Source organism: Talpa occidentalis, unplaced genomic scaffold, assembly GCF_014898055.3.
Source record: "Talpa occidentalis isolate TD23 unplaced genomic scaffold, MPIMG_talOcc4v2.1 talOcc4.13, whole genome shotgun sequence".
Classification (NCBI taxonomy): domain Eukaryota; kingdom Metazoa; phylum Chordata; class Mammalia; order Eulipotyphla; family Talpidae; genus Talpa; species Talpa occidentalis.
The window spans coordinates 50731305-50749079 of NW_023601322.1; the positions used below are offsets into that span (position 1 = coordinate 50731305).

The 17775-nt window shown below is 35.4% G+C and overlaps 1 protein-coding gene across 7 annotated transcripts in view; it reads right to left on the reverse strand.

Moving 5' to 3' along the window:
• PIEZO2 (piezo type mechanosensitive ion channel component 2) overlaps positions 1-17775 on the reverse strand; it is a 500507-nt gene that overhangs the window by 249895 nt on the left and 232837 nt on the right. For all 7 annotated transcript variants that reach the window (XM_054694215.1, XM_054694221.1, XM_054694214.1 and 4 more), the window contains exon 4: positions 8195-8237. In XM_054694215.1, the coding sequence (XP_054550190.1) occupies positions 8195-8237 (43 nt within the window). The remainder of the gene's footprint in view (positions 1-8194; positions 8238-17775) is intronic.

The following is a 17775-nucleotide window of genomic DNA, read 5'->3' on the forward strand; positions in this document are numbered from 1 at the left end:
TTAATATGTTTGTTTCTATCAAAATTGATTTTACTTTATCATCTCATATCTTAGGCCCAACTTCTCATCATTGGCGTTTCCCTTTTCATTGTTTCTCAAAATTTTATGTAACATTGCCTAAAGAAACAACATAATTCCATTTGCATTACTAGTGAGCATCAAATAGCTGGAGGATCAAAACGTTTTAAAATTTGACCTTCAGTTTCCCATGGAATCTATTCATTCTCTAAAGGAAAAGGCCAATAGAAACTACAGGTTATGTGAAAGTGGGGGCTGGGTCAACAGAGAAATGGCATACTAACATTTATTTATCAAACATTTATTAAGTATCGTTTATTGTCCACTCCCTGGACCAGCACTGGAACTTATAAGATGTCATGACCTGGGTCTGCCTTCAGAAGCATAGGTCTGAGCAAACCTATGAGATTAGAACAAGGACACCTGAGGTTAGAAGCCTTGTTCTCCCATCCAAGAACTAACTAGGCCTGACCCTGCTTAGTTTCAAGATCAGACATTCAGGGTGGTGTAGTCATAGAGCACTTACTTTATTTTAAAACAAGACAGTTGGTGACAAGAAGACAGAAGAGGAACATTGAGGGGGAAATATTTCAAGAAAATAGGTTCAGTTCCTCTAGGAGGAGAATGTAAAACATGTTAAAAAAGAGGTGGGGATGCTGGGAGTAAATCATCAGGGAAGGTCACAAAAGCCATGATTCTTGAAGGGCACATGGGAGCACCGTGGGATAGACATGGGGGAGGCTGCCCACTCAAAGGCTGAGGAAAGTTGTCAAGTCCTCCAAAGGCATGGTCATGCCTTTGAATTATGTCTATATGGGGGGAAACAGTCTAAACTTGTTCTAAGCCTTGTTAGAACAAGGCTTCTAACCTCAGGTATCCTTGTTCTAATCTTATAGGTTTGCTCAGACCTATGCTTCTGAAGGCAGACCCAGGTCATGACATCTTATAAGTTCCAGTGCTGGTCCAGGGAGTGGACAATAAACGATACTTAATAAATGTTTGATAAATAAATGTTAGTATGCCATTTCTCTGTTGACCCAGCCCCCACTTTCACATAACCTGTAGTTTCTATTGGCCTTTTCCTTTAGAGAATGAATAGATTCCATGGGAAACTGAAGGTCAAATTTTAAAACATTTTGATCCTCCAGCTATTTGATGCTCACTAGTAATGTAAATGGAAAACAACCATAGCAGGTTGTTTTCAGTGTGATTTAAAAAAAAAAAATAATTTTGGAAGAGCAATGTATTTCATTCTGCAATGAAACTAGAGCATCAAATTAGTCATGTACACTATCATTAGCAATGCAACCAGAGGTTCAGTGCTGGTGATAGAAAATTGTTAAGAGTAACTTATTTACTTATTAAGTAAAAAGGGGTGAGAGATCAGTAAGAGATTGCTATTTTTAAATAAGCAGTAATAAGATTTCCCAGAAAACAGGAACTTTTATTTCTGTTGGCAGGTTACTATTCATGAGCCTATTTACTTGAAGAAATGTTTTTTTTTTCCCCCTCAAATGAAAAGTGCAGTTTTAGCAAGCAAACTAGACCTTGCTCAAAGTGATAGATATTAGTTGAGCTTGCAATAGTTTCATTGCTTGTTCCCTTTCTGCACACATAGTAGGGCCTTACTTTGGACCATAAGCTGAGAACACAGTGAGAAAAGCCATTTCCTGTTGGGCATGCAGTATGCAGTTCTCCAAGTTCTCCTTCCACTCTTTTTTAAAGATTTATTGTATTTGTTTACACATACAGGAGCTGGGGTGTAGGCCAAAGGTGCAGTGGCGGGGAGGTGAGAGGATTCACCAGAGGCAGACTGGGGAACAGAACAGGCAGATCTACTGAAATACACTGCTGAGGGGAGCAATGGGAAAAACAGGAGAGGTCTGCTGGGCCATGTGGGTTAGCACCCTGGTAGGGGATCAAATTCATGCTGCCGTGGCTGCTGATAGCTTCATCATGCTGAGACTCAACCCCTTTCACCACCAAGGAAATCCTCTCCTTCCACTCTTAAGCAAACTCAGAAGCCCCACATTAAGACAGAAGTGCCACAAGATTAAAGCCAACCAGTGACACACCACATGGAAGTAAGCTGTCTTTAAAGATGTCCCAGATTTTGCATGAATGAGAAACATTTGTTCTACTGAACCACTAAGAACTTGGACCACAAGCTAGTTGACACACTTATTTAGCACATGCAAAGTACCAGGGAATTTGCAAAGCCAGCCCACTTGCATCACCTTGACCTTGATTAATGAATATAATTTGGAAATTTTATAATCATAATCTTAAAATATCCATGCAGAAAGGTGAACTTTTTGATTAAAAACAAAATGTCAGGTACAGATAATTTTTCTTGAGAATAAAAACAAAAACCATAACTGAGTGATCTTTTGTTATGTGGCATATATAGTACCAGCCCTGGTAAGGGGTACATTAGAATTGGCACTATGATATATAAATTTATGTTCCAACATGTCCTTCCCATGTTACAATACTCCTGTCATGAAGTCCTAAAATAGACTCAATATACCCAGAGATGGGCAGTGTGATTGCTTGCAAGGTGAACACGATCTATTATCATGAATTCAGCTATGGCCAAGTGTGATACTGTGTATGTTTTCTGAGACAATGTGTAGAATCACAGAGTTTACACAAAGGAAATGGCTGAACACCATCTCACTGCAAATATTACTGCAAGGAGGGCAGGTGGGCAAGCCCCTGGGTCTTCCCTGCATTTACAAAATGAACCATAAAAGCATCTTTGCTTTCTTGTTCATGGAAAAAGCTTTGAAGTTTTAGCTGACTCAGTCACTTATTTTCTTTCTTTTGGATGTCACCACTTTAAAATAATCTACCGGTCAACAGATTGATTGGAAAACTTCAAAGGATATAGTGATGAAAGGATCAATATCTCTAACAGTTGCTCTAAAGAACTAGATGGCTTCATTTAAAATATAACTAGAATTCCCTTTAAAAGAAAGATGTTAACTTTAGAATAAAACGGAGAGCTACATTTATTAGCATTGCTTCACACAGTCTTTACAACTGTAAGTATAAAATAACATATAAGGGCCTCCCCGGTGGCGCAGCGGTTGAGCGCTGGGTTGCGAAGCTGCCCGCGGCCTCTGCGGCGCCGGCTCGATCCCCGGCTGCTCCCTGGCCACCGGAGGAGGGTCCCACATGGCGCGCAGACCTCTCCTGCCGCCCGCTGCTCCCCTCAGCAGTGTACTTCGGTCCTTCTGCCTGCTCTGCTCCCTGCTCTGGCTCTGGTGAATTCTCTCACCCTCCTGCGCTTCTGACTGTACCCAGTGCATGTATAAACAAAACAAACAAACAAATAAATAAATAAATAAAACATGCCTCTATTTAAAAAAAAAAATAAAATAAAATAACATATAAGATCAATGTCTGTTCTATATCTTAAGACACTTGATACAATGCAGACAATACTCTCAACGCTTAAATGGGAAAGCAAGCACTAGCCTGGGAACACATGGGATGGCACTGTAAAATAAGATCTAAAAATCAAAATGGTCATCAAAGTGAAAGTACACTTCAAAAATAAAGTATAACATTTGATATATTTCTTAATATTTTATTTGTACTTCTATTGGAAGCATAACAATTATAATCAGAGGTATTGCAATATAGAACTTACATGACCTAGCATTATTTAAATTATTTATAAAATGAAAATAATTAATAAGACTCATGACTTGAGAATATGTCCTTAGAGCTATAATGATAGGAAAAATAAAGCAACACAGGACAAGAGACCTGTGATTTAAGAATTCAATGTAGTTTTAGGCGCAAATCTTAGTCTTTGAAAGTAGGCAAACCTTTACGTAAATGCAGGTCAACACAGGTGGCTCTCTCTGTATGATTAGACTACTTGATTTCTTTGAGTTTCTCTACTTGTAAGCTGCAATGACAGTCTCCAATGGATGTCAATAGATGATGACCAGCACCCAAGTCCTGCCACTTCCCTGTTTTTGTAGATAAGGTTTATCGGAATATCTGCATACTTTTCTACAGCGACTTTCTGCTACATTGGTAAAATTGAGAAAATGCAACAGAAATTGAATGGCCTGTAACTCTTGAGTGCCCGTTATCTGTCCTTGGCAGAAAAAGTTTGTCAATCCCTGCTCAGTGGCTTGTACGGGTTAGAAACTGTTAAACACTACATGGAACAAGCTGTTTTCATTGCATCGCTATTCAATAAAGAAAAGGTTAGAGTCATATAAGCTAGGAAGAAAATATTTCAATTGCATTTCAATTGCCAAATCCTCTTGATCGGTAAATGAGGTTAGAAGTTTCTGCCAGGTGTTTCATTTAGGAGATAGCAAAAATTCTCAATCTGCTCCTTTATGGGGAAATTACCCAGGATAAACACAAATTAAAAGGACACTGAGGTAACATTTCTTGTCTATCAGATTGGCAAAAATCCCCAGTATTATAGCATACTCTGTAGGTAAAGATCTGAGAAAATGGTTATACCCATGCTGCTATAGGAGTACAAATTATTGAAACTCTAGGGAGAGAAAATTGGCAATATTTAGCAAAATTCTATATGAATTTACTCTGATTTTACTTGGGAATTTATCCTTAGGATATCTGGCAAAAAATACATGTGCAAGGTTATTCATTACAACATTTTGCTTTTAGTAAGCCCAAAAGACTATAGGCAGCCTAAATGCCCACCCATAGGGTACTGAAGGGCTCAAGGAGTGTCTCGTAATGAATTTTCCCCATGATTACCAAGGAGATATGAAGAAGAGGCATGAAAGTAAGTGACCTGGTATAGTTTCCTTATAAACATATTATCTAGATCACTGGGCAAACAGATTGTTTTGTTTTTGTTTTTTGCTGGGAAAAGATCTCTCCTCCTCAGAATGCTTTGAGTAGAAAATCCCTGATTTAGAATTATTATGATAAACAAATCTATTTATAGATTTATAAGGCATGATTCCCTCTATAATGTCATGTGAGTTATTCAATTTTTTTAGCTGTAAAACTGGGAAGGTTGCAAAATGAAATGCTTTCAGCTATGCAAGCAACATGCCAACCTCATTAGAATCCTCATTTTTCTCTCTGGCCCAGAAAACAAAGATCTGGTCAGCAGGAACAACCTCAGAAGCTATGTGATGTCCTGAATTTCTCCCTTCACAATCAGTGTCCTTTGATTAATGGCACCCTTGACATTAATAGTAAAGCTTCATACTGGATAAGATCCCCAATTTGTGAGTCTGATTCAACCAGTTTCCTACAGTGTGTGAGCTCAAAGGTGCGCCCCCTGCAGGGTAACGGAGTGAAAATTATGTCTGTGTGCTGATGTGCAATGATCTGATGTGCAGTGATCTGATGTGCAATGATATGTGTATATACATACACACATATACTTTCAGTGAAAAAAGTTAAAGTGTAGAATAATGTATATAATATGACACTTCATGCAAGAACAGGGCAAGGATACAGATAAACATAACTATTATTTTGCAGATGAAAATAAATGTAAACATCACAAAGCTAAACCAAAAACCAATAAACTACAGAGGTAACTACAGAGAAAGAATGAACAGGTAATGGGAAATGGATGAATGTGACATTTCTCTGGAAAAATATTGTCATGTAGTTTGTTCGTGGAGGCATATAAATATAATATATTCAAAAATAAAATCAAAAGAAAAATAAAATTAAAATATTCAAAGGGAAACAAAGTTATATATAAAATTTAGAATATGACCGCAGGAGGAAAAAAAAAGCAACTATAGTTTTTAGTTTTCTGATTGGAAAATAAAAATTAGGATTGAGCTAAAATATTAAAAACTTTAGAAGTCTTATTACTAGTGGTAATATTTGTATTATTGATAGCATTGTTTTGAATATACTATATATGCATTAAAATTGAACAAATAAGTTTTGTTAAGAATCAATATATTTAGTAAAAATGAAAAGAGATATAAATATAATTTCAGAAAAGTTAACTATTCTGCAAAGCTACATTTGAAATAGAAATAATGTAAGAATTCAAGATATATTTTTCTTAATGTAAGTATTTCCTAACTTCATCTAGTGAAACAATTGAGAAGCAATGCCACTGCAAAATTAATGAGCCACCCTAGTATTTAGACTGTGCTTCAAAATAACCACTCTCCAAGGAAAATAGAGCTGTCTCCTCCTCAGATCTGGAATACTGGGTAGATTTGGTACATTAGTTGTACTAGAAACATGGAAGGTGTAACAGACCAGTGGACCTATATCAGAAGGACAAGAAGTCACTTGAAGTTGTTCTCAATGGCTGAAAGGGAACAATTTGAGTTTACATGAAATAGTGGGATTAAACAAGTTAAATGGTACCATAAACATACAAATCTAGAATGAGAGACATCTAGAAACAGATGAACTTGTTTACTTAGAAGTCGAATGATGTGAAGAAAAACAAAATGAAGCTGAGAAGGATTTGGAGGAAATGATCTAAAAGAGGATTAAGAACTTGGAATTGAATGTATAAACTCCAGGAATATGCTGATTCAAACCAGTATCTGCATTTTGAAATAAGCAAGAACTTTGAACACTGGTTAGGTATTAAAGGATACTAAGGACTTATTGTTATTTGTGCTCCATATTACAAGTGGTCCTATGCTTCTGGAAGAAAGCACCCATGTTTTTCAGAGCTGTATACTGACCTAGTAGGGACAAAATGACATGATGTCTGAAATTTTATTTAAATTGTTTCAACAACAAAAATTGAAAAAGTTAAGTATGGCAAGTCTTTTCAAAGCTGGGAAATGGGTATATGATGTCAAATTTCCCTGTTGGTTGGCTTGATATTTTTCATATTTTGAAAGAAGAATTGAGAAAAATTTCTCTGGGAAAGGTTTTCACATGAAATAAAAAGTATGTGATTTTCTATTCTTTGAAGTTGGTGGTTAGAATCTGCCCACTCACACCAACCAACTTTCCCCAATAGCTTTAAATACTAAATATGAGAACTTAGTGTGAGAGCAACAGTGATGGTGCTCATTGCATGTAAATATATGTAGAGAAAGAAATAAGTCTCCGAATCAATTTTAACAAGATATATGAATTGTTATCACAGTCTGGTAGTATGTTGATCTCTTTTGCTATTGGAAAAACAATGCATTTGTAAGTTTTTAATTACTATTGTGCTTTAATAATATTTTTATTATAATATAATTTTATAATATTTTATTATAATATAATTTTATGATTTTATTATAATATATTATAATATAATATTATAATATACTTTTTATTATAATACAATATATATAATATATTATAATATAATTATAATATAATCTTATTGTAATATTGTGTTACATTTTTGCTCCTCCATATGTGCACATGTTCCATTCACCCTCCACTAAACTGCCCTTATGTCAATGCCCTTTTAAAATATTTTATTATTTCTTTTATAGGCTGAAAGCAATCTGTTACTTTCATCAAAACACATGAAAACACATTTTCAATATGGTGAAGCTAGTCAAAATCTACTTTTAAGTTAAAAAAAGTTAAAATTATTTTATTTAAATAGCTGTGTTGATATTGCAAGTTCAATAAAAGATGCTAACTACCGAGGGGTGAATCTGTCTGATATACTGTTAACAATTCCAAAGGCAGGTTGCTTAGTCATTTTATTGACCCTACCTCCACTTTTTCTGACATTATAATGAGTCAATTATATTTTCTTTTTAAGAGATGTTGATGTGGAAATGCATTTAGCTAACAATAACACAATCTCATTTTTGTTTTTTTTTTTTTTTAACTTGGAGCTTAGATCTAAAAAATAATCAGGAAGATAGTCAATTTCTCTGAATTCAGAGAACTGAATATTACTATGAGGTAATGTAGCCAGGGAACAGTCAAATTTACTTCTCTTAGTTATCTATACAACTTTGTAAAGTACCATTTCACTATTTAAGAAGAATTTTAAAATATTGCTTCCTTCCATCCTTATTTCCACTCTGTGAAAGCAAGAATTTTATAAAGCAAATGTCTACTTTATAAAGAAATTGGAATTTAGAAGAAAAAATGATATCTTCAGGTCATGCAATTATTGAAGTGGTGGTGGTTATAAGACTATTGATTTTTGATCAATAAATTGCTTGGAATAAAATAAGATATTAGTGGCTAAAAACAGAGACATGCTTACCTTTCAAAGCCAATCTGCCGAAATGTCTTTTCCCATGTTGAGCCTGTAACAAAAGGAAGGAACATAATTAGTGTACATTAAGTATCCAAAGAGTTTTGTCCTGATTTTGCATATCCTATCACATATTAGGTTTTACATTTAAGTGGGATAACTTTGTTTTCTCTAAAATGTGTCATTGCAATCCCCATTCCAAAAGACCTGTCCAAGAATGAGTCACGTAAGGATTTAAGGGCATAGCCCCTGCCCTGACCTATCACCCATCCCCTCAAGCCTTACAATATGACAAAGTTCTACCACGCTTTCCTCTGGTAATGTAGTAAGCCACTAAAGCAATCTCTGAAAGTTTAAATGTGTCCAATTCAAAATAATACAGACAAAAACCTCCTGTCAAAATAAGGAAAAAATATATGATAGGTTGTTGTAGTTAAAATGCAACTTTTAATTTTATATAGCATATGGAAAGCTACAAGACTCTAAAATTTTAACTCAGTATACACCGTGCCTTTTTCTAACCAATGCTGAAGCACAAGATTACCATTCCCTTATTTTCAAGCTAAGCATTTGAATCAGAAGTCTCCTGAATGCAAAAGTGCTATGTCAAGTGACATGGTTTGAAGAATCATCTATGCAAATTCACAAAAAATGTCGGATATAAAAACAAGTTTCAGAATTTTTTCGTGTAATGGCTATTTCCTACATTCTAGGCATAATAATTTTCTAAGTGTTGGATAAGATCAAACCCCATTTTAATAAAATTTCTGCTTTGGCAAAAGTTAAGTGTTTGTACTGACACATAGTTTCATATTTTTCTGATGTTCAGTAAGTGGAAAAAATAATTTGATTTCAGTAACTATTGAAGGTAAACATTCACCTAGCCAAAAATCATATTTTGTATTGTGAACTAGTTGCCTGATAATCAGAACATATATTTACAACTTTTGTGTACAATTTCATTCTGCAAACAGGAAATGGTAGATTAGCACTGGTCTCCAGAGCAGCTAGAAACAACCCTGCTTATTTTCTGAAAGTCACCATAAATGAGGATTTGATGTTTCTCTCTTGAGAACCCTGCTTCTAATGGTTTATCTTAAGGTGGTCACTCTGTCTCTCAGAGTTAAATAGACTTTCAGACTTATAATGATTCAATTACATTTTCTTTTGAAGAGATGTTGGTTTCAGGATGCTTTTAGCCAAAAGTAACACGATCTCAGGTTTGTTTGTTTTTTTTTTTTTAACCTGGAGCCTAGATCTAGCAAATAATTTGGCATATAGTAAATTTCCCTGTATTAAAACTAGAAAACTGTATATTTTGTCAATTTTTCTTTTGCCATTGGAAAAACAATGCATTTTTAATTTTTCCATTATAAGACAGAAAATAAATAAGGGCCAAAAAATTAGATTACATGGGATTAATAGATAGACAAACATTACCCTGATAGTAACACTACACAAAGATACCTTTAAAAAAAGGAAAATTACAGACCAATTTCCCTGATGAACATAGATATTAAAATCTTATGGAACCAAATTCAAAAAATATATTAAAAGGATCATAGACAATCACCAAGTGGGATTTATTGAAGGGATGCACAGATTGTTCAACATCTGAAAATCAGGACCAAATTTGGGATATGAATTATACACACATTTGCACACACAAATTTTAAACAGATTCAGGTTTATTTCCTTGGATGAAATCACTCTTATGCAAGTCATAAACTTTACTGAGTAGGTATAAAAGGCAAGGAATTTAGTTAAGCAGCCGAGGAATTAATGCCTCATTGTCCCAGGCCCAGGGGAAAGGGTCCCATATGATGTCATCTTTGTTGTGAATCATGTGCAAAACTTTTAAGAATCTCTATCTCAGGAATTCTTTGAAGACAATTACTCTGTCTCCAGGATCCTAGGACATGAGCAAAAACACACAACCTGAATCAGAAACCACATTGTTTCTGGATAGCTGGCAACAGCTCTGCCCAAAACAAGAAGTGGGTGAGATTAAGAGGCATCTACTGGAATGTCCAAAGAGCACCTGCACTCCTATGTTTATAGCAGCACTGTTTACAATAGCTAAGCTTTGGAAACAACCCAAATGCCCAAAAATAGATGACTGGATCAAGAAGATGTGGTACATATATACCATGGAATATTACTCAGCATTCAAAAAAGATAAACACATGCAATTTGCAGCAACATGGATGGCACTGGAAGGGATCATGCTCAGCGAAATAAGCCAAAAAGAAAAAGAAAAATACCGGATGGTCTCACTCATAGCAGGAATCTAGAAAACTTAAATAAGGGACCAGGAAAATGAATATAAGAAAGTGAAAATCAAAATCAACAAAAAACTATGAACCAGAGACACTTTTTGGGGGTGGGGGGCGGGAGGGAAGGATTGGGGTCAGAATGGGGTGTTTGCAATTGTATGGGGGAATATAAAAATAAAATTTAATATTTAAAAAAAAAAATGAATAATGTTGTAAAAAAAAAAATAAATAAAACCAGCATTTCCCGAAAAAAAAAAAAAAAAAAAAAAAAAAAAAAAGAGGCATCTACTGGAATGAACCAGACAGTGTGAGCACAGCTCATGTGGAAAAGATAGTGGGAGTGGGGGGGGAAGGTGGTATGGGTAGATGCTGCTTTTGACTTCCTTGCTTCCAGTGAGAAACAAAACACCTTTCAAATTTTGTACATTTCCATTTCCCCCTCAGATCTTCTCAGTATATTTCTAGTTTGATATTTATATATATATTCAAAAAATATTATTCTTTATAGATTGAACTTATTATCAAGGCAAAATAAAAATAAATAACTTTGCCATACTGCACTGACAAACTTTGAGACATGGGAATTTATTAAGAAATAAACCTGTCTTCTTAATTCTGAGAAAAGTAGAGATATTCAAACAGACAGAACAAGTTAAAAGCTTCCAGTACTCCTTAGAATAAACATGATTAGGGTTCCCAACCAAGCACAACAGAGATGTTGGAGCAACAAGTTCCATCTAGTCTCTAGAAGTCAATTTAATTAATAACCTAAGCATCATGGGCCTTCCCTGGTGGCGCAGCGATTAAGCGCTGGGCTGTGAAACTGCCCGCAGCCTCTGCAGTGCTGGTTCGATCCCTGGCCGCCGGCGAGGGTCCCACATGGTGCGACAGACCTCTCCTGCCATGCCCGCTGCTCCCCTCAGCAGTGTATTTTGTCAGTCTGCCTGTTCTGTTCCCTGCTCTGGCTCTGGTGGATTCTCTCACCCTCCCATGCTTCTGACTGTACCCAGTGCCAGTGCTTGTATAAATGAATAAATAAATCTTAAAAAAAAAAACAAAAAAACTTAAGCATCTTACATAACACAAGCATTCATCATTATTTGCTATTGATACTCTACTAATCATCATAATAATTATTAAAAGAAAAGAGACAATAGGTCCAAAATGGAGTCACTTTTTCTAAGTTCCAAGACCTAAACCAAGACTTAAGACTGAATTCTAATTTCAATTTCAGCCTCTCCCAGGAATGGGCTCTTAAACCAGTGAACCAGGAATTATTTGTTCGGCGCTAGTGAGATCATCCCTCTGAGAGACCCCTGCTGCCTGCTAAAGGACGGGCATCTTGCCATGACCAATTGCTTTTTACTAGTATATCTTCCTTGTCCCTCTCCCATCGGCCTATAAAAATCTTTAATTTTCTAAAGTTCTTCAGGGTTCCTTTCTGCTTACTAGATTAGATGCTGCTGGATTCATGAAACATTGAACAGTGTCAAAATATCTTTAAAATCTACCCGGTTGAAAAATTTTTTTAACATATGCTAGGCATCGGGACTGAATATATTAAATATGGTTTCTGCCCTCAACCACCACACACCCTTAGAGGTTTGGGTTTTTTATGTCTTTTGTGAGCACTTAGCCTCGATGAAACACACACAAAAAAAAATACACAATAAATGGAACAGACATATCCAGATCCTTTGGCACCAAGAATATTTTTGCCAGTCCATTATTCAGTTGCTGGGGAATTCTTTTAAAACCATTAACCATGTTTTACATGGTAAGCTAATATTATTCTCCTTTGCCAGAACAGTCCAACATAGAGAGAGAAGTAAAAAAAGCAAAAGTAGCTGGCAGATTTACTTGATTCAACACTTTGAAAGTGAAATTTATAATATGAAGGACTCTAAAGCCTGGCGTATTCTTCAGAAAAAAGCAAACAACATTAACAACAAACAACACATACAGCACAGAGAAATGGATACAGTTTTGAAGAGGTGGTTTTCCTTTCTAATGTTAAATGAAGTAGTTACAAATAATGAATTATGTATTATCACTTTTAAAAAATTATCCTTTATAGCACTAATCCCAAGAACAGAGTTAAAAATCTGAAGCATGAAGCATGGTTTAAACCTCCCAGATGTTCCATGAAATGGTATTATTATTATTATATCCCCTTTGCAGGTAAGAAAGCTGAGAATTAGAGATTAGGGAACTCCAGAACCAATGTCCTTAACTTCTTTACTTATGCTTTTATATATGTTGGGACTGTATTCTTGTCTTTCCTTCCACTGCTCTCCTTTTTTATTCTTCTTAATATATTCCTCTAGCCCTGATTGGGCTATACTATAAAATTTTAAAAATACATATTCCTTAAGGTTCTGTGTGTCTAATTTTTAATTTTAGAAGGATGGGGGATTCCTACAGTAGACTATTTCTCACCAAACCACTTTTCACTTCATCTGTTATCTTATCGCCTACAAGTTTCTCTATATTAATTTTGTTTGACACTCAGTGCACTCAGCAGGAGTTTGTGCTCTACAAATAAATGTAGACAGAGGCCATACCTCAATATATAACTTTTAAATAGTGAAGCAGACTTTTTTTTTTATTTCTACTAATTTTTTTCTGTAGTAGTAGTTAAAAACCACAGGGCTCTGCTACTTGATATCACACATCTAAGTTCTAATTATAGCTCTGCCTACAATCAATCACCTGCATTCCATTTAACAAATTACTCTTGGGTCTTTCTTCTCCCTTAATATAATGAATAAATTTTCAAAAAGTCCCTTTCATTTGTAACATTATCTTTTTCTAGACATTATTGGAAAATCAAAAACGCTGTATGTTGCAAATTGTTTACTCATGTTATTGTATTGCCTTATTATTTTTATCAATCATTCTCTCAAACAATTTGTTGTTTAATGTCTAATAGAAAAACAAGTGGGGCCTCCTTGGTGGCACAAGAGGTTAAGCACCACACTACGAAGCAATCTGCAGCCTCTGCAGCATGATTTAGATCCACAGCCAGCCAGGGAGCAACCCCTCAGCAGTGTATTTCAGTCAGTCTGCCTGTTCTGTACCCCATTCTGTCTCCGGTGTATCCTCTCAGCCCCTACATTTCTGACCTATACGCCAGCTCTTGTATGCATAAATAAATAAATATTTAAAAAAAGAGAAAAATGAAAAACAAGTAACTTGGATTTCCCCATAGTTTTACATGCTGTGGTAAAACTGGTGGTCAAAGAAGACATTGGACAGTTTTTGACCACGAATTCTCAGACATTGAGAGCTATCTGAATTTGAATCTGCACTTCTGCCTCTTTCAAAACAATTAGCTATTTACAGAAGTGGTAGATTTTGCCAACATATTCCTATAAATATGCAAGTATTTTCATATAGCACAGGAAGTTGAACATGTGTATTGGTACATAAATTTATGATAAAATGCCCAAACATTATGACATTATATCATTTAAGAGCTTTCTGGTGGAGACTTCATCTATTTTGTTTTTTTAATAAATTTTATTTTTATATTCTCCATACAATTGCAACCCCCTTATTTTGACCCCAATCCCTCCCCTCCCCATCCCCCACCCCCTATAGAGTGTCTCTGGTTTATACTTGTTTGTTGATTTTGATATTTTCTTTCTTAAAGTTATTCTTTTTCCTGGTCCCTTAGTTAAGTTTTCTAGATTCCTGCTATGAGTGAGACCATCCGGTATTTTTCTTTTTCTTTCTGGCTTATTTCGCTGAGCATGATCCCTTCCAGTGCCATGCATGTTGCTGCAAATTGCATGTGTTTATCTTTTTTGAATGCTGAGTAATATTCCATGCTGTATATGTACCACATCTTCTTGATCCAGTCATCTATTTTTGGGCATTTGGGTTGTTTCCAAAGCTTAGCTATTGTAAATAGTGCTGCTATAAACATAGGGGTGCAGGTGCTCTTTGGAATTGATGTTTCTGTGTCCTTTGGGTAAATACTAGGAGTGGAATTGCTGGATCATATGGAAGCTCTATGTTTAGTAGGTCCAGAAATCTCCACACAGCTCTCCATAGTGGTTGGACCAGTTTGCACTCCCACCAACAGTGCAGGAGAGTTCCTTTTTCTCCACAACCTCGCCAACATTTGTTGTTGCTAGCTTTTTTAATATGTGCCATTCTCACTGGTGTAAGATGGTATCTCATGGTAGTTTTGATTTGCATTTCCCTGATTACAAGTGATGTTGAACATTTTTTTCATATGCCTGTTGGCCTTTCCTCTTCAGAGAACTTTCTTTTTAGCTCTTCTGCCCATTTTTTGACAGGATTATTTTCTTTGTTGTTGAGTCTCATCAGCTATATTGTTTTTAAATCTTGAAAGGAAAAGGCTTTTCATATCTAATCAGTGTTGCGATTTCACCACACACTAAATGTTAAACACAATGTGAAATTTTAAGAGAAAAATAGATTCTTCTCAATTGACATGTAGTGACATTTTACATGCAAGTATCAAGATGTTCTTATGTTGTCTAGTAAACCACAGATATGTCTGTTCTACTGAATGATATCTACCCAAGCAATCTAATTTTCCAAGTCAATGCACATTTTAACATTTTGGATAAATTGCAAGATCTGAAAAAATATCTAAGTCCTAATTACCAGATGAGAATTGTCATGACTATAAGAATAAACATTCTTTACTATTCCTTAATTAATAATTTTTATGTTAAATAACCTATATATTTATAAGAATATATATAATATAAGATTTATTTATTTTTATACAAGACCTGGGGTACAGGTAGGAGGCGTGGGAGGTTGAGAGAATTCACCAGAGACAGAGCGGGGAGCAGAACAGACAGACGGATCAAAGATACTTCTGAGGCGAGCAGTGGGCAATGCAGGAGAGGTCTGCAGCACCATGTGGGAATATCCCTGGCCGGCCGGGAATCGAACCTGCGCTGCAGAGGCTGTGGACAGTTTCACAGCACTGCGCTCAACCTGCCGCACCACTGGGGAGGCCCAAGAATATATTTTTTTCACCCCATCTGATATTTTCATTTTGTAATGTCGATCATACTATACTCTTCTGGTCATTAATATTTAGATGAACACCATTCGATGTCTATGATTAATGTCAATCCAGTGCATTTTTTTTAACAGATAGTGATTGATTTTTTTTAAAGATTTATTAATTAATTTATTTTATACAAGAACTGGGGTACACACCAGATGCACAGCAGGGTGAGAGGATTCACCAGAGCCAGAGCAGGGAACAGAACAGGCAGACTGACAAAATACACTGCTGAGGGGAGCAGTGGGCATGGCAGGAGAGGTCTGTCGCACCATGTGGGACCTTCGCCGGTGATTGGGGATCAAACTGGCCCTGCAGAGGCTGCAGACAGCTTCACAGCATGATGCTCAACTGCCTGTGCCACCAGGGGAGGCCCCCATTGCATATTTAAGTTATCATCTAATTTAGCCTTTGTTAGTACTTCTCATAATAAATCTTAACCTTCTATCATTTAAGGGTCATCATTAAAGATAAGGATTAGACTTCATCAGTGTTATTAACAATATGGAAGAATATATACACTATGTTGAACAGATCTTTTTAAAGTGTATAGTTTCATGTTTTTCCATATATGTCAAATTACATAGAACATTGCAAAAGATATACCATCCTTAAGTTTTATATAAACATTCCCATACTCTAAGGAAAAGACTGTCACATCCACACTTATATGTATAGAGGTCATCCTATTTTGATACTTGCTTAAATCACTTAATAATATATAATTTAAACTCTTTGCATATGGATAAAAATCTCCATGTAATCACATTAATGCCTATCTAGTATGCTATAATTTAACAAATTCAAGTCCTGTTGCAATTTATGTTATATATATATAACCTATATGTATATAATATCTAGCTACCTACCTACCTACCTACATAATAATGTGTTGAATACCTCTTAAATCATATCTTTTAAAATTAGTTCAATATTTAGTATAAATTCTTAAATTATTTTTTTAAACTCTATTTTTTTAAAGATTTATTTATTTATTTATTTATTTATTCTGACTGGGTCCAGTCAGAAGCGCAGGAAGGTGAGATAATCCACCAGAGCCAGAGCGGGGAGCAGAACAGGCAGACTGATGAAGTACACTGCTGAGAGGAGCAGTGGGCTGGGCAGGAGATGTCTGCGTGCCACGTGGGACCCTTGCCCGGAGGCAGGATATCGAACCAGCGTTGCAGAGGCTGCGGGCAGCTTCGCAGCCCAGCGCTTAACTGCTGCGCCACCAGGGAAGGCCCAATTCTTAAATTCTTAAAGGCAGAATTACTAACATGATATATACATTTGGATATTTTCTATTAATGTTATTAAAAATTTATTCCAAAATTTTAGTCAAATACATGTTTTTTAGTTTTGAGCCCTTTAGATTTTTTACAAAATATTTTATTTTAATTAATAATGAAATTAAACAAATTTTCCTAGGTTTATAGGCAACTTCAACATTTTTTTAAAGATTTATTTTTATTTATTTATACATGCACTGGGGTACAGTCAGAGGTGCAGGAGGGTGAGAGAATTCACCAGAGCCAAAGCGGGGAACAGAACAGGCAGATGGACAAAGTACACTGCTGAGGGGAGCAGCAGGCGGCAGGAGAGGTCTGTGCGCCAACTTCAACATTTTTTGATGGATTTGTCTGTTCATTGCCATTTTGTCTAGTAGAATATTGTCTTTTTTCCTATTGATTTGTGAGAAGGATATATGTTGGTAGCAAACAGATTTATCTTTTAGGCTCAAAATTTCAATAGCTAATTATTTTATTATCCTGAACAGAACTCATAAAAGTTTACATATTATTAGTCAATTTTTGATTTTTGCTTTTAGTTTCTCAATTCACACATTTGTTGCCCCAGTAAGTTGGGAACAAACATTACAATCGTTTCTTTAATCCTCATTTATCTTTTTAAAATCCAATTATCTCAGCTGTAGGAGGTTTTGAGGACTCTAACGCATGTTTTACACTGCTGTGTTGAGTGGACTAATCAATCTGCAACAAGACTCATTAACAGTTTTCACTCTTTGCATAGACTAAGAGTAGTTTATTTACAAATATTCAACAATTCAACATTCACAAATATGCAAAATCTCATTTATGGATGGGAGAATGTTGCAACATATTAAAATATTTTCTTTTGAAAAATTACTCTCAAATGAAAAATAAATCCTAAGTAATTAATTTCTGTATCAAATGGTGGTTTAAAAAAATAATCTTTAATTATAAAATTTCTGGCTTAAGATTCACTCAGATTTGCAG